This window comes from Augochlora pura, chromosome 2 (assembly GCF_028453695.1).
Source record: "Augochlora pura isolate Apur16 chromosome 2, APUR_v2.2.1, whole genome shotgun sequence".
In the NCBI taxonomy this organism is placed as follows: domain Eukaryota; kingdom Metazoa; phylum Arthropoda; class Insecta; order Hymenoptera; family Halictidae; genus Augochlora; species Augochlora pura.
In genome coordinates, this window is record NC_135773.1 from 22955882 (window position 1) to 22977413 (window position 21532).

The following is a 21532-nucleotide window of genomic DNA, read 5'->3' on the forward strand; positions in this document are numbered from 1 at the left end:
AAATAGGATATTCAAAACATTTTAATTACTTGACAAATCATTCGCTGAGATGGGATTGAGGTAAGTAATACTGAAACTTGGATATCGTATATTTTTCAAGCGTATTTTTCATAGTTTATATATATGTTCTTATAATAAATATTTTCGGTAGAGAATCAACGATGCTGCGAATTAATTGAAACCTTTTATTCATATTTTTTAAGCAAAAACACAACAAAATTCAAGTACACTTATTCCTTACACGTTTACTTTTTAATTCAACTAAAATATAATTATACGATAATATGATTTGTGTAAGATGCAATGTTAATGTCTACATGCTTATGAATGTATGCACGTCAGTTGTAAATACTTGATGACCATGTTAATTGATGTATGAAAAAATCATTGTATTCACTTTTTTTTTTGCCCCGATAGCCTTTGTTCTCTCATCGAGATGAATGCTTTGAAATGGTTACAAAAATGGCAGCCGCGGAATAAGGCACACAATTGATGCAACGCGCATTTAATATAGCGATATATTTTATCTTTGAATGTAGTTTCAGATGTCAATGAATTTCTAGAAGTATATGAATCGTCCTGTGTAATTGTGTTTTACGTGTATGATGCCTAGGGAGTCTAAAGCTTCGCAGGAACGATTGTGCTTACATCGCTGTTGTGATAATAGTTGTTTTTTTTCATAATTATCGCTATCATCGTTAACATTATCATTATTATTAATATTATTAATTATTATTATACTTGATGTCGCTAATGCTTGGATGATCAGTAGTTTTGTATATACAGGTAATCTTTGAGGTATGTTTCGCACCTTATGATATGGGGTGTATATATATATATGCACATATGTAGGTTTGTTTTTATTGTATATATATATGTACATATATATATACATATATGATTTTCACGAACCACGTCTATCGATCAACTTACATAATATGCATCCTGAGATATTCAATCTACTTGATACAACTCAACTAAAGCGTGAACTATGTTGTAACAAGTGCAACTTGTACATTATTAATGTGTATGCGTGAGATGTGTTTCCCTATTCCTGACTGCAACATCTATTACAAAACAACATGCTCGTCTTTTACTCGCTTAACAAAAACCAGTAATCATAATCGAAATTTCTTTGAAAGCTTTGTCTATATACAATCTTACGTCAGCTCTGTAACAGCTATAGATTATTAGTTACGTAAACCACTGCATTACCAATTCATTTTCTGTTCAACGTACTACTCTCTGCACCTAGTCAAAAATCCTATTGCGTCTGTGAATTACGACTGTCGTAATGGTTTATTGTATCTTTAAACATAGTTCTGGATCATTTAATCGATCACCTAAATTACTGCCAAGCGTGTTTATTCATTTCTTTCTCGTTCAGAATTATTTCTTTTTTCTCCTTTCACACGAACAACGCACACTATTACAGATTACAGATCTTTTTATGTGCTTTTTTTAAAACTTGCTACGAGCAGTCGAAACTTCCCTAAATGAAAGGCCATCTAACGTGGTGCGTGGAAAAACGCTAGGTGTTCACTTCGTGCTTTTTTTAAAATTTACGTTCTAGAATAAGTTTTGTAAAAAATATCCCTTAATCACTTTGATGTAGGATTAGTTTGTGTGATGCCTATAAAATACAGCGAGACCAACAGAAGAGCAACAGTGTGGTTATGAGGCAGTTTCGTATATGCATCGGTGATGTCTCATTCGTCGAATTCGGACTTCACTTGTCCTTTATACTCGTTAAGTTTCAAGAAACGATTGATTTCTTTGTTGTCGTTAAGCTCGATTGCTTTGGAAAAGAAAAGACCGCATACTTGTGTAATGAAACGAAGAATGAATCAAAAGAAAAAAAAATATCGAAACAAGAATATGTGCACCAAGTGTTACATCGTTGACAATAACGTCAAAAAATATCGTATATATATATATGTATCATATATATGCTTCCATGCATACAATTAATTTACCAAAAAAGTCTCATTTGACACACGACTCGCGAGCGACCCCTTAAAAGCTATTTACAAAAATGAATAGCAACACACGTAGGCTTCTGCTGTATCAACCGTTGTCTTTGAGCATGCCCCTAAATACCATCATCGAACATCTCTCTACCACCCACAGGGTTGTTTCTCAGACATTCTTTAATGCAATGAAGAACATAAAAAATGAACGTGTATGGCGTGTATGTCCATCAATATACCAGCAGCAAAAGGAGTACAACGTCAGAGGCATACGTTGCTTAGAAAAGGACGGCCTTGACATCAGTATTGTACCGGGATCGGTGTCCCTGTGGTGAAGTACTCGTAACGAACCTCATTGAATGTTACAACAAACCGCTTTGCATGGTATAGGGCCGTCGCCCTCCTGCCCATACAACGTTCGTGATTTAAAAATCTTAGGATCAATGGCCAAGAACGAAGACTTCCCGTTGTAACAGCTCTCGTACGCCTCGAAAGCTTCCTCGATGGGCACGTTGCTCGCGTTGTTCTGCTTTTCCGTCGTTGTCTCCGCCCTTGAGTCATCCGAACGATTTGGCACTGAATCTACGGTTACTTTGGAGCTCAGATCCTCCTCTATGCTAGCACTCTCCCGTGCCAATCTGTAGTACTTCTGCACGTAGTCCACGTTGATTTTAAGGTCGATTTTGTCTTCCTCGCCGGCCTCGCCCTCGCAAGATACACCTCGACATTGCATAATCTTCTTTGGGGTTATCACAGGTTCAATCGTCTCAGCCTCCCAGCATTCTAGGACATCAAGCTCTTCTATACTATCCAGGGATAATATTCCGCTAGCGTTCTCTTCGTCGACACTGTTGCTTCCGTTCTCTATGATCCTAGCCGTTTCTTTGGTTGTCTCACTTTTGGTCACGGGCACGACCACAGCAGCGTTGTTGTTATTCCATAGTGTCTCGTAGCCGGAAGTCGTCAACAACTTGCCGTCCTCGGACACCACTATCTCTCCTTTCTCGTACGTTTTCACGTTCACAGCGTCCTCGTTCATTTCCATCTTCTCATTATTGTCGTTCTCGTTATCCGCGTGCTTAATCTTCTCGTTATTGTTCACAGGATCCCTGTTCGACCTCCCACCCTGTCTTTTCGTTCGCCTTGCATTGACCCTCTTGGAGTCCATCCGAGAGTTTGATGCAACCCTCATACCCGCAACGCTATCCTCCTCAGTAAATTCGCAAACGTCACCAACATCTTTTGTCAGATGTTTCTTCCTGACCGAGTCGTCTCGTTGGCCACATGAGTCCGACGATGACACCACCTCATCCAGCTTGCCATCGACATGCCTGACCCGTCTACGTTCACCCGATCGTTTCTTACCCTCTTTCTTTTTCCTTGACCCGCCATTGTTACCATCCGGCTGATCCAAGCTTTTGACGTTACTTGACCTTGCGAATTCACCGCAGTTAGTCGCGCGTGACAACCCTAGATTGTCTGCGCGATTATTAGCAGATAGTGCAGGCATGGGGTTGCCTTGCAAGTTTTTTGGCGGCTCTTCCACCTCGTCCTCATCCTCCGTCTCGCTGTCCGAAATGGTCGACGTAATGAACACGTCCGGCGAGTTCACTCTACGAAGCCACTGGGTCACCGCTTCCGTAATAGGGTACTCGGAGTGTCTTGTCTGACTTTCAAACCCTGAATCATCGTTGCAAGCTTCGATTGGGTCCTCGTTGCTTAAATGATTGCACGCAGCATCGAACGTGCAATTGCTGGACAACTTGTTATCGGTTTTCTCGCGTTCGAATGTCGAATCCTCTTTCGTATAATCGTTCGGGCTTATATTATTTAGACTCTGCGTATCGTCGTTCGCCTTCTCCAGATTCGTCTCCGCGGCGTCGTTTAGATCCGGCCCCGGGGTCGGCTCCCTCATGAACTTAGTACCTTTCACGCTGTACTTTCTCTTTGGTAACGATGACTTAGCGTTGGTCAACGACTCGTGGTTCTCTCCGTTGTCGGTGTTCTCCACGGAGACAGTCTTTGGTGTGCTTGATCTGGAACTTGTTCGTTCGTCGTTGTGCAACGACGTCGTCTTTGATGTCAAGGCCGCGTCCTCGTTGTTCGAATCGAAGTCCAGGTTCCCGTTAGTCAAGGCGACCACCTCCTCTTTGATGCCGTTCATCTCTTCGTGGTCGTTGCCATTGGACGCATCGTTCGCCACGTTGTTCATGCTGTTGCTAGAAGATAGAACCTCGACGGCAACATCGTTGTTTACCGGTGTCTGTTCTTTGTCAGCAAGGCAGTTCATCAGTCTCTTAGCTTCACCGTTTTGCTCCTCCAGCGGTGTCGATCGAGTTTTCGGCAACCTGACGACCTGGATAGAGTTCTCGCTAACGGTCTCGTCGTCGCCGTTCTGCGAGTCGTCCGTGATACCGTTGAACGACTCGTTGGTCTTCTCGACGGATGCCGTCTCCAACGATAACACGCTTAGCTGGTTCGTCGTCGAGCTTTCTTCGGAGATCGGTGTGTCGCCGGAAGTTGGAATCGCGGGAACAGATGTACCGTTTAACTCGGCGACCGATCGCAGCTGGAACTCCTTGCATTCCGGATTTAGCGTCCGCGTGCTGGTCGTTGTTGTTGTTGTTGTCGTCGTCGTCGATGTTGAACAGTCTGTCCAAGGCAGTCGGGAAGACGATAGACCAGTATCACATTCTGAGCTGTACTCTCCTTCCTCCTCGTCTTCCGTGTTACCCTAAAGGTTTAAGAAATACTATATTAATCACGTGACTAATGCTTTCATTAATTCATACAATGGAGTTTGTACTCTTCCTATGAACTTGAATCGAGATCGATACAAATGTCTTTATGAGAGATTAAATCTAAGACTCTAAAATACCAATTTCTAGCCGTTAGATGTCTGAAGTTCGCCTAGGCCGATTCAAGCCCGGTTTGAAAAAAAGAGTATATTAGAGTATCTTCTGAAAGAAGTAGGGTTACCGATTAGCTTAGATTTTCTGACAAATCCACAGCGATGCGTGAAAATACAAAGTGTAATATACAATGAAAGCACTAAGTTAGCCTGAGACTACATCCATCAAGTTGTAGCAGATTTTAAATCGTACCCCAAAAAAATCTGTGAAGAATGTTTTCCTATAGAACACATAGGACCAGAACAGCCCGGTTTATAATCTAGTGAACGTAACATGTAAGATACTGTGAATACAATGAAAACACCGTGAAGACAATAAAGGTATACCATGCGTGTCAAGTTTGAAGAATCGCGAAGTATCTAGAAGATCTTCAGTTTCAGAGCAACTATTTTCATCGCAATGCTGAATTAAGGATCCTTTAAAGGAAGAACGCTGACCTCCGCGTTTTGAATCTGACAAAGACAAATCTGTTAAGTCGACCACGTTCCAGAATATCACCCGGAAGTTATCCCGACCATTGTGCGACCCCAGACACGAACGACGGGTCGCGCGGCTCAACTTGTACACAACTGAACTCTGATATTTACCGCAGCAAGTCTCTGCTTTCTTCTCTTTTTCTTCTTTCTTCGTTTGGCACAGGCCGCCGACATAACTGCTACGTTCGTGGTTCTGATCATGGGTCCTCCCTGTATGGTAACACCTTGGACAGTAGAAATACTTTGAATTACATCTCCAGGCGAAATCATGGGTACGGTTTGGTGAACAGTGACGACTAAGAGAACAGACCGCCTTTCCGGATACTACCGGATCGACTTCGGAAACGCGGTAACGAGTATGACAGCGTCAAAGGGCGCGAAGACTGAACTTGGCTTTTCAGGCTTTTACGTCTCTTAGTTAGAGAGCAGCTCCGACAGCGGCTATTTCGAACCGGTTCTATTTGAAGACACGGTGCCGTCGAGCTCTGCCAAATTCACTCTCGGCGCCCATCAACAATCGGCCGGAACATATCTCTAACATTAAATGTCGATGGAGGAGCAGCAGCGTCCTCCTCCTTCTCGTGATCGTTATGAGTCAATGTACCTCTCTAGGTGAAACGCCTTTTTTTTCCAGTGCAACGTGTGCGAGCCGTGTGCTGCTGTGGAGAGTTACGTCGAGAATAACATAGATTGGAATTACGGTGATAAATGATTCAGATATTAGACGTATGCAGACACATACACCGAGCGTGTAGAGATTCTTGACTTTAGCTACGATCGTTGGATCATTGGACCATAAATATCAAACTGCTATAGTATAATGTATTTTCGGAGAGAATATTTTCTTGCCTCCCTTCATTGAACTCAGTCCTTTGAACGAGTACGTGAACTGATAAATTGTTCTATTATAAAATTAGATAGGAATTGTGAGGCTTCTTCTACAAGTAAAATCATTAAATCAATAGCTGTACATCCTGTTTTACAATATGTGGATCATACGGACAGAATGGATAGCTATTATAATTGCTGATACAAATTAAACTTCTACATTTGAAAACAGACCATAATGGATAGCATGACTGCTTTAATACAAACTATTTGCTAGGTCAGATAAATGTATAATACTTCCTCACTCAATATTCTAAGAAGTACTTCCTTACTTAATATTCTACAAAGTACTTTCTATTTCTAATATTCGATTAAGGATTGAATATTACACTTTCTTCAGTCTCATTCCAATGTAGAATTTACAATAGGAAAAATTGGTTTCTTAAGTGCTCTTTGAACAGTCTTGGCCACGACAATGTTTGGGTGTTAGTTACAATGTACAATAAGATAAAATAGTGGACTGTGCTACCCTTTTCATTCACAAGTGTACAATCAATCGCAGCTGTAAGTCGCTCAGGCACACCGCATGCCCCCGTGCCAGTGAACTAGTAGAAAGGATTTTCAAAGGCGACTTCTATCAATGGTCCCGGTCCTCCCGCGATCGTGTCTAAAGCGTGGCGCGTCTCTTTGAATTATTACCTTTTACCTTGCATGTGGTAGAGGCACGTCGGTAATAAAACAGCAATGATGCCGATGGACGGGACAGCAGTCGTGAATCTGGGTAAATCCCTTTCCCCTCGCCGCGCATCCGACCGACACTGTTCTCGTTTAACATTAGAAATAGGTACAATCAAACGTACTAACTGCTAAACTGACGGCAGTGCAGCACAGCGGGGAAGGAGCATTAGACGCATCCAAGGCTCGCAGTACATCATCCGCTAATTCGCGGATCTCTCTCGTCCTTCGTTAAATATAACTTCTTGGCGGCCGACATGGGTTCTCGCGTAGTCGCAAATTCAATTACATTATATAATCAACTACTTCCGACATTTGTCAAACATTGACGCTTATCAATCAATCCTCTCGATTGTTCCATCTCTACTTTCACGCAATTATTACTTTCTAGGTGTCTTCTTCTTTGACCGCTTAACAATAATCTCTGTTACTGCTTTGGATAATTTCTTCCTCGGAAGCGTCACGAAGGATCAATGACATATTTTAGTACAGTGTTTTAACAAGTAACAGAGATCAATGCGAATGGTAACTAATACTGCTCTGTATTAGCTGATAAAACTAATACTCTTCAAGAGTTGCGACAAAACCCTGATCAGCTGACAAGAGTCGCGAGATGTTTTAAACCAATATACGAAATTTGTCAAGTATTCGATGAATAGGTGATGGCGCAGGTCACCGAGAACGCATCGATACGGCCGGAGCCTGCGATCCATTTCGGATCGCAGGTTCCAGCATGCCAGAGGTCGTGCCCCGGCATCGACCGCGAAACAGTGGCGGATTGCGCAACGTTGCGATGCACTGCTCCCTCCCCGTGGGTTCGCTTTTGCGCAGATTCTCTTAGCCGCAAGAAAAGAACCTTCGCTTTGTGTCCGTCCGTTGTTCCGTCCATCTGTCCGTGAACAGAACGAAAACTACGGGAGAGCAGAGAGTCTAACTCTCTCTCTCTCTCTCTCTCTCAGGCCAGCCAAAAGGATAGCAGCCCCCTCGGGGGCAAGACAGAAAAGGGGTGGAGCAGAGAAAAAAAGTAACTGTCGAGGATTCCACGGGTGCCCCGCTAACGGTTACAATCAACTAACCATTCACGTTGACCAATGGCGGGCCGAACATGTAGTGGCCCGGGTACATGTACGGCTGCGGCACCGCCGGTATCACGTGCGACACGTGCACAGGCTGCTGCATCAGCACCGGCTTCAGGTACGGCCCGTCGGCCATCCCGTTCACCATGCACTGATCCTCCACGTACGGCTCGTCCATGTACAATTCCTCCGTCTGCTCCTCCTCCCGAAGATCGCTGTCCGTCTGGTTCTCCTTCGTAGCGGTCGCCTCGGCCGGCTGCTCGTCGCCGTCGCCGACCACGCTGCCGCTACAGCTCGCGCTACCGGTACCGGTGCCGCTCTCGTTGCACGTGCCGTTCGTGTTCTCCACGGGCACCTCCGTTGTTTCCTGCTCCTCCTCCCTCACCACGGCCGCGCTCTCCGTGCCCGTCTGCAATTCGTTTATTTCGTTAACAAAAATACAGCTTTCAACCACCTTGAAACAAATGACTACATCGCTTGAACTCATCTCCATTCACAGCGCTATTTTTACAGCATAACCTTTTAATATTAGATTCGATGCACTGTAACATAGATCAGTGAACCGGAAGAGCTTAAAGCGCAGCGTGTATGATCAGCGAATCTTTGCTTCAAGATCTATCGATTGAGCTTGTTAGAATGAATATAGATTCTCACCTGGTAGTTCATCATGCAGTACGGTTGATCGGACATTTTGTGCACGAAGGCGGGATTGATCCACTCGATCGGCCTCAGGGGCACCGGCTCGCAAGGCACAGCCGCCAGGACGCTAGGCCCGACCGGCGCCGGCACTGGCGCAGGACCAAACAACATCACCGGGTACTCGTAGTAGTAACCGCTCGCGTGGTCGTAAAATGTACCGTAGCCTAATTGCGCCCTGGGCTCCACCACCGGTGTGTTCTCGCCGTTGCCACAGTCCCTGTCCAATAGCTGCTGGTCCTCCGTCGTTTCGCTGCCATCTGCGTTATCGAGAAGGATATAATGTACCGAGATCTTGGGTGAGTAGGTTGAAGAATGTTATTCACGTGTCATGGTTACTCCAGAGTCGAGACTTATGTCTTGTGACAATTCTGTTAATTAGTTGACGATGCCGTTAATTATTTGACAATTCCGTTAATTAGGTGATGATTCCGTTAACTAGTTGACGATTCCGTGAATTAGCCTGTCTTAATTTCGCATTTAAAAAAGGAAATAAATTTATAGGACACCCTATAATATTTGTTACAAAGTTTTTGTTACTGACTGTACTAACTGTATCGTTTAATACTTCATATGTTGGAACAAGTGCAGTATGATAACGCTAAGTAAGTCAACATTTGCGACGATTATGCACGCAACAATGTTTCAAGTACGTTTTCGGTTTTCGAACTTATTTTTAAAGATATTTTATGGGATGAAGACATAATTCTCACTGTGCTTTATATAGCAGAAGAATATCCTTTAAAACAGAAATATTTTGGCATAAATAGTGGTCGGTTTTAGAAAAAAGATCCATGGATCCAAAAGATCCAACTTTTGCTAAAAAGGTCAGCTGAGAATGTGAAATAATGGATCTCCCATTACCTACAGAGTTGTTTTATGCGACCATAAATATCAGAGATGCTCAGGTGTCTTCATTTAACGGGACGTAAATGGGGCGTAATGGGATAAAAATGGCGCCCGCGTGATTCCTTATTCTAGTTCACAAATTAATGAAAGCTTCCACTGAAATGTTCAGATAGCTCTTTCTAGCGATTTCATTTGATCGAAGTTCATCAACTTTTAGTTGATTCATTGTTAACATATATGCTTTCATTAATTTATTCTTAAAATATATATTTTTGTTAATTTATTCTTAATATATATATATTTTCATTATTTAAAAATATATATTTTCGTTAATTCATTCCTAAAATATATGTTTTCGTTAATTCATTCCTAAAATATATATTTTCATATTAACATATATTTCATATATATTAGCATACCTCTTATATATAGAAGAATATTAAATGACATACGTTTAGTCGAAGCCCACGACGATTACAGAGTGACGAGGGAATGATTTTATTAAGGATTCTGCTAAAACAATGGACAGTTTTAAGACAGGCATAGCTCAGAAGAAGGGGGATGATCCTTTTTTTCCCCTCTATGACGATCCGAGAGCCCCATGCCTAAGGATTTCGAGACAGGTAATGGACACATAAAACCTGCAAAAGCACACTGTCTCCTCGAACTATGTAACTATCACAGTTTAGTATTATCCCTCTAAAGTTACGCGAACAGTTTCGAACGTGTGCAGCTTGCACAGGCTGCGAGCATTTTATTGCCAGCGCGTCATATGTTTCCGAAAAAGTATTTCTTCAAAACTCCGTATCCTTTTTCCATTTAAGTTTCGCGTTCGTTTCAATTCTGCAATTATATTCGCTTTGCACAATTTCCATTAATTTATTCTTGTCTTTTGCATTTCTATTATATTGATTATATCTTGATCAATTAGTTTGAAAAATTCGACGTTTATTATGTGTCAACTTAACACTTTATCGATTAGTCATTCGGTGGTAAAAATATAGTTCGACGTTAAATTCTCCTTTCTATTTCGATTTTATTTATCTTATTAATCGCGAAAGAGATTTAATATGTAAAAAGCTATATAATAATAATATTGAAGCTTACGGTAGTGGAATACGACATATTTATGTCAATAATAGATTAAAAAAATGAATGATTATTATGACAAACGATTCAGTGTTAACCCTTTGCACTCTCCAGGCAATTTTAAATCTAAAATATCTATTTTAACCAGCTGCGTCTCCGTTTTATATAACTTAGTACAATTTACAAAATTGAGTTTAGTGAATCGTGAAGCTGTTACCCTTTTAACAAACTATGAATATCCTTTAATATAATAATAAAATCTTTAATAATGTCAAAATTATTTTGGAAATGATACAGCGACTCCTAGACAAGCGTGTGCAGTCGCAAGTTTTAGAAGAGGAGCAAAGAAAGGGGGTTGACAAAGGGACAGGGAAACTCGATGAAATTACGTTGCGCGTCTACCTATACCTCTACCTGCGGTGGAATGCGAAGCAGATTGGCTCTCGGTGGTCGACGGTGTCGCGCTCGTGCTCGCGTTCCCGGCCCACAGCTTCTTCTTCGAGAAGTAGCCCTTCTTGAAGAGCATGTCCTGCCGCGGCGTGGCGATCCGCATGTACTCGTCCTCGTTGAAGTTGGTCTTCGGCTGGGACGGCGAGCCGGCGGACTCGTCCCTGTGGGAACGGGAACCGCCGCCATTGTAACCGCTGCTGCCGCCGCTCGCGCTTCTCCACGACTTGTAGCCATCTTGTCTGTGACGCTCGAAATTGTGCGTGCCCGACTCGTTCTCCCGATTCTTCACGTAACCGTTCCTCAATCCCTCCTCCTCGTCCTCCTCCCCGGGCGGATCTGTTAACAGAGTTGCAGGCTTCGTCAGATTTTTCGGGTCTTTTGATTTAATAGTCTCGAGACAATGATCGTCCGTGGACGATCGATCTTTGCGTATCTACGGCGGTCACGCTAGTTTTCACGCTTTTGTTTACTGTCTTTAGTATGATCTAGTTATCGTCTTTACTGTCTTTAGTATGATTTAGTATTCATTTTTCCTGATTTTAGTATGAACAGTTTTATAATTGGTAGAAATAGTTGATGATTATTTTCAAGAATTTGATGACTTTACCGAGAGAAATGGATGGAATGAAACAGCAAAATTATTCGAAGAATATAGCCGGATCGCCGATTTGTTAATATTGTGGAAAGCATCAATTGACATTCTTATTTTATTCTTATTTTATTCTTATTTTATATTGAGGTTCACAGAGTAACTATAATTGTTGGAGGAGTGTCACGGAAGAATTGACTATAATTGAAGGGTACTAGTTTATTAATTATTAAATAAAGCGGATGCGTGCAGAAAAAGGTCGAAATAATTATAGAAAATAATCGAGCAAAGTAGTAAATTAAGGGTAAAGGAACTGTGACGATAAAGAAGAGAATGGTTCGAAAGAACGTACAACCACGAACGACTATTTGGAGAATTTCTCCGAGGATCGCCGTCGGAATTTGCACAAATCGATGCGGCTGTTCTTAGAATCTCGTGATCTATATAGACAACGTCGTCTCGGATTTGTCGGAAGAGAAACGGACGCGGCGCGACGTTCCGGCTGCGAAAATGCGAACACGTCGACAGAAATCGCGTCGACGGCGTTTTGCTGTTACCGTCCGAAAAACAAACTGTACCGTAGTTATTCCGGCGTTTGATAGCTACGTCGCCGTGCTGGCATCGACGTACACGGCAATAGTCGTGGGACCAAACAGCGGGAACATTTCCGAGATAAGAACGTAATTCAAACGGCGAGTCGCGTTACGGAGGAATTCGTCGCACGAGTAATCAAGCTGTTCGCTTGTCGTTGTTAATGCATATTCGTCCTGTAATTGTTAGTAACGCCGTTCACAAAATACCAGAATTTTTTGACACTATTTGTAGAAATGATACGGTCTATATTAAAAGAAAGTAACATGTGGAAAATTATATATTTTTCAGTGATGGTTTTCATTGTGCCATTTTTGGTTAAAATGATCTCTGTTTGGTAAAAATTAGAACTGAATTTATTTAGAATTAATATATTAGGAAATTTCCTCAGAAGTATATGGTTAACGATTCTCTGTGTTAGTGCAAAATGTTTTTCGACTCTAAAAATTCTAGCAAATACGGCATTTCATAATAAGTAATTAACTGAGATCAATTTTGCAGGATCTATTTGCAAGATGAACATTTCTCTCATCTATTGCGAAGTGAAACTACATTAAAATGAATTCCTTTTCTCAATAATTAATAACGCGAATTAATAATTAGTAACACGGTGCCTAATAACAGGAATTTTTATATTCTTCAAAGAAAACAATGAAATCCACGGGTTAATTAGGGAACATCGATGTGAGTAGAGCTTTTTTAAACGCAGAAATAATGTTAACAGAAAGTTACGAAACTTTTAAAAATTACAAAAATTATACAAATGTTAACAAAAGAAATGTTCGATCGCGTTCAGAGGACAGGAAACTTGGATTGGAAAATTTTCGCGGGTAAACATTGGAAACATTGTTCTTCCGTCGCCCGGTTTTCCATTTTCCGGGGGCGAGATCGGCTTTTCCAATTATCTCTTTCCGGCAATTTCAAATACAAAACGGATTCGAAGCGCACACAAATCCAATTAGGTTAATCCCCGCGGTGAACAGAGACCTCCTCCGAATCGAATTTCTTGAAACCGATTTCCGCGTCAACGAGGGTCCACGCATCCGATTAACCTGTGAACTAACCTTCCGATCGCGACCACACGCACCAGACGCGATTAACTCACCTGTATATTCTCGCACCTGCTTCTACTTTGAGAAACAAGAGTTACCTGTTTATTTCTTAGCAATCAAAAAAAATATATATATATATTTCTTAGCAATAAAATATACATATATTTCTTGGCGATAAAATATATAAATATTTCTAAGTAATAAAATATACATATTTTTTTTTTATTGCTAAGAAATGAACAGGAAACTTTTGTTAGATATATATACAGTCAAGGTGCAATAAAATATTATAGTGCACAGAAGTAATGGAACAGTTGTATTTTTTCTAGTATAATGTGTTCGATATTTTAAAAATTATTCTGCCAAAAATGATAGTTAATGATATAGTTAGAAACGTAGACATTTTATATCAGGTGAAATATTTCCCATGCAATTACAAAAATGCGTTCGGTTATTACATTATAATTCTATTATATTTGGTAGCATACAAACTGATTAATGGAACGATTATTTTATGACTTCTCGAACGATGTTTCCTGAAGAAATATAATACAATTTATTACTTTCTTCAAGTTTCTGTTTTATATATTCGCGTGTTATTTTCTGTATTTTATTTTTTAGTTTACGTCGAATTCATTGAAGTAGTCTATGGGAATAGAATTCGTAAAAGGTATTACGATTATTGGTGTGCAAGAACAAGTCTCTGCTGCAGACTATAATCTTCGAACATGCTGCTGGGAAATTGTTTGTTGCATTGTTCAAATATTTAACATTCGGCTGTGGTATCGCATCCAATATATTATCGCTCCGATATTGCGTTTTTTTATTCGGTGTTATTTATAGTTCAATGTAGATTGGCTGCGGAGGCGGTGATTCACGTTCACGCAATATTCGGAAAAACAATATTCGATAGGAGTCGCTGCGATATGTAAAAGTTTGAACAATCGCATATGCAAGGTTTATTGAGAACCGCGATGATGAGAGGTTTATTGAAACCTACGTTAAGAATACTACGATCATGCATCTGTGTAACACGTTTCCTAATTCTTATTAATAAACTGTGCATGTAGTAAACTTACACATTTATTCACGAATTTGTTAAGTGAAAATTAAGTTAAAAATGACATCGTACTGACAAGGAATGCTATCGTATTAACAGTCTTTCGTGAAATAATTTTTCATTCGCGTAAAGTTTGACACTTTCCTCTATTTGTCCGCGAATTATCTCCGAACAAATTTATGGGTCACCGTAATTAACCCTCGCGCTTTCGTTTAACGGGGTCTCTAGAGACCATCCTATTTTATCGACAGTGACGGGCACAGCTACGTGGGGATTAGCGACAAAGCTGCGTGTGCGTTAGTGTATAGGAACGGGGGGTGGGGGTTAAGCGGCCGCCAGGCATGTGTTGGTGGAAATATTGGCACGGGTCGCGACAGACCCAGCCGCAGCGGGTGACTGTACCTTGAAAATTAACCCCTTGCAATATAATATTGAAAACTATAATAATAAGCTAAATAAAGACAACAGAAGAAACGAAAATTATCTGGTAGTATTAAGGAAAATATTAAGAACAAATAAGTACTTATATTATTATATTAATTTAATTATTAATATTAAAAATTAAATTATAATATAAAAAAAATATACTATAAAATTATATTAATTGAATATTATTATATTAATATTACTAATAATATTATCCGCTTCTCCTACATCGAAATCAAATTCTTTAAATCTCTATTATTAAAAATATTAAGGCTAAATAAATGCTACTCGTCACACTGCGAGGGGTTAAAAGGATGCACAGCTACGCCGATACTTCTGTCGGTGATTGTACACGGATATCGTACTATCGTACACGTACTATCGTTATCTTCTACAATGTACCTGGAGTCCGCGCGCGATGATTAATGATCGTAGCTGTCGAGGCTTACACATTAACGACTAAATATTATACCGAAATCTAAATCTTCCGTTGTTAGAGATCCTTCGTTACCCGCGTGCCAACGAGCAACGCGTCGGTTGTTAGCGAGAGACGGAGAACACACGCTCGAAGATGCTCGCGGATGACTCTAATGACGGCAAACGTAACGCTCCTGTTCATGCGCACATTGTTCACTGGCCGACAACAAGACTGTCACGCTTAATGACGGAACACTTGAATCACTGTCCAACATTTTTCCCTCCTGTCAACCATTCGGCGACGGACTGTTCAAACTAAAAGCGTGACCGGCTCTAAATCAGATCGTGTTTCGGATTTCGAAACTCTTTCGTTTAAATGACTTTGATATGTAGATTAATTTATTTACTAATTTAGACAGTCGCTCAGCAATCTTTCGACAATGTTTCGACGCTCGAATAACAGAGTCCTGTAGGAAAAATAGATCCAAGCAGGTTAGGATTATTTAAATATTTTTTTAAATTAATATATTTTTGCGAAAATTGATTAGACGTCTTTATTAGACGTCTCAGCTTTTTTATAAACCTTGACAAAGTAGAGTAGAATTATCAGATTATAAGAAGATGTTTTCTAAGAAATTGTCGATCATTTTAAAATAAAATTATATTAAAATTATACTTTGATTGTAATATAAAATTATATTGCAATTATACTTTAATTATACTGTATAATTATACTGAAACGATACTTTTATTATACTAGAAAATTATACTGAAATTACACTAAAATGATACTTTTATTATACTAGAAAATTATACGTTAATTATACTAGAAAATTATGCTATATGCTTAAAATTAAACTGCATGTAAAAGAAGCTCAAATAGTTCGATTTCATACAAAATTATCGATCTCTTTTGCTGATGTTTTCGACAAATCTCAATGACGTTCAAAAACATCATTAAGTGCCAATACATGAAGCGTTAAGTAAGCAAGGCTGCAAGAAATGACAGCAGACATGACAGTCTCGTCGTCGCAGCCGATCGCGACAGCAGCGACCGATCGAAAGCCAAGATTCCAAATTCCATCTCACGGACATCACAGATCTACGCTAGCCTCTCTACCAAGCATCATCTATAAAACGCTCTAAACCGGCCATAAACGACAGTGAAACAGAAAAACAATGGAAAAAGAAAAGCCCTCGAAAGCTCGCTCTACAATCCAGGACCAGCCTCTTCTTCAAGGTTTCCGTACCGTCTTGGTACCTAGCTAAAAGTAGAACGTGATTGGACGAGCCGATCACGTGGGTGACCCTTCGCTGTCGACGCCACTGCATCCTCCTTGATCAGGCCCTCGGAGACCCCGTCTTTCCAGAATGCTTCTGCTCTTCAGGGTATCCCCTTTCACTCTGATCTCACTGCTTGCTTCTTTTCGTAGCAGAAATCCGCGGAGAGAAGACCGTTCCTTGGGTTTGCTGATGATTTAAGTGTCCTCTTCGGGGTCGACCTAGGCTCGATCTAAGCTCGACGTAGACTCAACGCAGTAGCGTTGATTTACGTAGCTCGCAGGTCCTTTCGCGGATTCTTTCGCAGGTGTGATTGCACCTCCGTTATCCTCGGTCCCAAACGGTTAAACGCACTGTGTGTCGCTGGATGATCACGCGTCTGACAAAAGGAGGATGTAGCCGGATAATCTGGCGCACGCGATGCCCCGAGAACGACTGCGGTTGACACTAAGGCAGGGGGTGCAGAGGGGGATCCGCGGATCGGCGAGGTGAGGAGAGTTCAGTGGCGGACGTAGCCCATTGGCCACCGTTCGCGGACTAGAATAGCATTGAAATTAGAATAGAAAACGGACGGAGAGGACCGCCGGCCCGCCGGCGCTGAGCGCTAACCGTGCCGTTGAAGATGGCCTCTGTTGGTTCATTGAATGGCTGGTTGAAGGGAGCCGACCGATCAACCGGCTCCCGTCCATGGGGGTGGGAGCGAACGCGGGGGGGCCAGATTTCGGCCGGGATTTTCTTGCCAGAACCTGCTAATTTGCGATGGCGAGGTGGACCTTGGGTTGTCGAACAAAATCCTTCGCAAGTGTAATCGCTCGATTTTGATAATTTAATTCTAATCATTCGATTTTGATCATTTAATTTTAGTCATTCGATTTTGATAATTTAATTTTAGTCATTCGATTTTAGTAATTTAATTCTAATAATTCGATTTTAATCATTTAATTCTAATAATTCGGTTTCAATAATTTAATTTTTGTCATTCGATGTTAATAATTTAATTCCATTCATTCGGTTTTAATAATTGAATTCTAATCATTCGGTTTTAATAATTGAATTCTAATCATTCGATTTTAATAATTTAATTTCAGTCATTCATTCAGTATATTTGTCTGCGTCCATTCTTGTTTATTTTTATAATTCATATACGTTGGTTTCATTTATCATTTACTTATTACTTGATTTATTATACATCCATTGCCAATATTGAAATATTATGTTCTGTTTTAAATTACCTATTTATTTATATACCGATTTATTTTTCTTGAGCGCCCGCGATGGAATTCTAATTACCCCGCCATTTTATATAACCCGGGAGGAATATAATTCGACAAAAATATAGCTAATACAATTAAAATAATTACGGAGTAATCATAAACGGAGTAGGGTATCCCGAGAGTCGTCGTTCTCATTGAACACGCGAGGGCGAGAACGCAAAAATTTCGAAGTTCATAAAACGACCGGTGAAAAAAAATTGAAATTTGCATAGAGACGAGCAGTCTCTGTTAATGACAAACGATTAGCATAGTTATCTCCCTCGGTTCTCTTATTCGCGGGGAGCGAGAAGCTTTCCCGTGGTGGAGGCGCGGCGGAGCTTCTGTCCACAGTCTAGAGAGCCGCACGCAAAGCCCGACCACCGTTCTAGTTTTAATCAGATTTCAGGGTTCAACGTACCGCGGCTGTATTTTAAGTAACAAATAGAAAGCACTTTAAATACTTCATCCAGTTGAACACATTGCGCTAAACGATCCCCTCGCAACCTTGTTGCGTTTAATGGACCACCCCCCCATGAACGAATAAACTATTTTAGTGAAAACAATCAATGGAAGGCAAACCCGCGTTTGATTGTTCCTTTGATTGAACGTTTCGACTGTTCCTTTTAATGATTTCAAGGAATTGAAAATAAGGCAACGATATCTATAAATCTATAATCTCTAAATCTATAAATTTATGTGCAGTTCCTTTCAATAATTTTGATTAATTGAAAATAACGCAACGATATTACGAAAGTTATTTTATGATCCTATGGTTTCATATTTCAGCTATTTATTGTTGCCATAAATTCGCAAAGTTTGTAATCTAGTAATCTATGGAGACTAATAAAATTTTCGATCCGAAATACTGAATGGCTCCCAGAATAGCGACGAGCAAGGACGTAGCCCAGAAAGCCAATAACAAATTACACAATTAGTATGTTCTACGATTACTATGTTCTACAATGTATGTATAGAGTTGGACAAGAGTTATTTGAAAAACAGCGTAGACTATAGCAAAGATCGAGAAGCGATTACGTAAAACGCATAGAAGATGAGAAATGATAACGATTAAAAATGATTAAAAGGTGTCCTTTGACCCTTTGGCGAGAACAATGCCCAGTAGACCTTACTATAATGTATATTCTAACACCTCCGATAGAAACAATGTGAAATAATACCCAACTCTGGTCTAAACAATAACCAAACCCGCCAGAAGTCGGACGGCCGTGTTTATCCTAAGCTCCACCATTTTCCTCAGCGCGTAACAGGGATCTATAGATCACTCAGCGCCTCCGCGTTTCCCCCGCCGATTCATTTCGGGCCCGCCGGCGCATTCCAATTTTCCGAATACAAATCGCCAAGATTCCGAGAACCTTGGAAGCGAAACGCGCGAACATTGAGCGACTGAGGTTCGCGCGTTGAGGACCCGGCGCTAATCTTCGACTTCGGCACGGACGAGATACAATGTTCGTGCCCGCCTGTCACATAACAAATGCTGCGGGCGCACGAGAACGCCGCTGACTTGTTGCCCGCGTAAATAACACTCCGGAGCCTTGCGAAAATAACAGATGAAAAGCGGCGAATCCGCGGCTGGATAGACCGTGAGTCCGTCGCGCGACTGCCAAGTAGGTTGCACAGACGCTTCATTGTCGCGTTATATAAAACCCGACGGCGTTTACTGTTTCCTCGAGAGAGAGAGAGAGAGAGAGAGAGAGAGAGAGAGAGAGAGAAGCGAGATTGTTAACCCTCGACTGTCTCACACTTTCCGCAAAATCGATATAATGCGAGGAGAAGCGCGGTCTTGCGAGGCCCTTCAACGAAGCTGAGTTAATTCAATTATTAAAACAATAAATTATTAAAGCAGTTCATTTGGTAGGAATTAATTTCCGAAGAAAGAGCAGTGATATATAATATGTAAGATTACGAAGGATAAATAAGATTTATTAAGTCTTTTGTGAATTTTAGATATATGCTTACACAATAATGTGTTTTAACCCTTTGAACTCGAATGATATTAGAGATCATTTTTATACCAAAGCTTAGAAATCTAAGATTTCATAGCAAAGCTTAGAAATCTAAGATTTCATACCAAGATTAGACATCTAAGATTTCATACCAAGATTAGACATCTCAGATTTTATACCAAAGCTTAGGTTTAAAAAATTGTTAAGTAACAAAATTATACCAAGCTTAGAAATCTAAGATATCATACCAAAGCTTAGGTTTAATAAAATAGACGTCCTATTCCCTTTTTAGCTACCATTCTCTCTTTTATATAGAAATACAACATTAAAACTAGTTGCATATTGCTATATAAATATATAATTGCCGTCCTACGTTTATAATGCAATTCTTTTTGTTAACGTATTACTTCCATACATAATCATAGAAGAACAATGTCCGCGTAATAGAATTCCGAAAATTTGATTTTCGGATAATTTGTCGGCGCGCGCGTGAGCATAATCGCGCGCGACAGAGCCCGCGAACGAATCCACAAGCGACGGCCCGTGATTAAGGACGCGAAGAACGGTGTGTCCAATAATTCTGCACCCGAATGTGACAAGAAACGCGGAAAGGTCACGAACGAACGAATCAACGCTTCGGTCGCGTTGCAATTATGGCACCGTCACTAAACGGCACTAATTTCTGGTCGCGGCTCGGGCTAGCCGCGATCTTTAATCAGCGACGCGCACACGCGCTGAGGCTCCGTTTTGTATCGTCTTCTGCTTAGCGTTGCATTTGAACACCAAGTTCAATGTAAATATAGCGGTACGGATAATTCTCCACGAATTTTTACCATTTCAGTGATATTTTATTTCTTTATAACCTTTCATTTTAGGACAAATGAAAGATTTACGAAATATTGTATTTTTGTACGGATTTATAATTAGAAATGGTAGAAAAAAGAAATATAGAAATATTAATAGATATTAACCCTTTGCACTCGAAGCCATTTCAACTGGAAATCTAAAATAATTTTTCTGGGTTCTAGTATTTCCATTTTACATAACAAAATTAATGTAATTGAGTCTCGCGAGTCACTTTCAACAATTTCTTAAATCTAAGCTTCTGCGATATCTAGAACAATAATTTTGGGATGAGCCATTAGAGTGCAAAGATTTAAATAAATATTACTTTTGTCTAGGTACGATATACAATTGCAATATACAAATGCAAGTGTAAATTTCCAATCGTTCATTTCGGATCTCACGAGACCAAAAGAAAAATTGTTCGCGCGAAGCATAGTTAAAAAATTGTCTTTGTCAATGAAAAGAACAATCAAAACGGTCGCGTTACGCCTTCCTCCATAAGACCGAGGAGCAGTTAACTTGAGTCTGTCCATAACTTGGTCACTACTACTTCTGTGAAGCACACGCTTGTTATCTGTCTTGCCCGGATCATCGTATCACTGCAATTTGCATCGAAGCGTCGTGCAAACCTGACCATAGAAATTATGGCCGAGATAAATAAACATTAGCGCGAGTGGAAACGAGATATAAGCGTTATCTACGCCTCCTCCTGATCACCGGAACAAGTAGAATCGTTAGCAAGACGGACAGGTAATCCTTGGACGATTTTTCAAATCCTTGGACGCCATTTTAATTTTTATGGTAGAAATTTATACAAATGGAAAAATTAAAGAAATATAAATCATCTCGCCTCGGGATTGTAAAATATATATATAAAATATATAATTGTCCGTAAAATACTGATTTAAAAGGGGTAAAATGACGCGGTTTCCTAAGTGGAAAAAAGCTACGACCACCCGTTAGACTTTCCAG

The 21532-nt window shown here is 40.4% G+C and overlaps 1 protein-coding gene across 5 annotated transcripts in view; it reads right to left on the reverse strand.

Annotated features, from left to right (window-relative positions):
* Window positions 1-165: 165 nt before the first annotated feature.
* LOC144478396 (uncharacterized) overlaps window positions 166-21532 on the reverse strand; it is a 57967-nt gene continuing 36600 nt past the window's right edge. For 2 of the 5 annotated variants that reach the window (XM_078196237.1, XM_078196238.1), the window contains exons 2-6: window positions 11040-11417; window positions 8652-8953; window positions 7998-8406; window positions 5470-5582; window positions 166-4704 (exon numbers count right to left, since the gene is read on the reverse strand). In XM_078196237.1, coding sequence (XP_078052363.1) covers window positions 2323-4704; window positions 5470-5582; window positions 7998-8406; window positions 8652-8953; window positions 11040-11417 — 3584 coding nt within the window. In that variant the 3' untranslated portion in view covers window positions 166-2322. Of the gene's footprint in view, window positions 4705-5469; window positions 5583-7997; window positions 8407-8651; window positions 8954-11039; window positions 11418-16466; window positions 18268-21532 lie in introns of those variants that run through there. The other 3 variants (XM_078196235.1, XM_078196234.1, XM_078196236.1) reach the window with 3 other exon arrangements.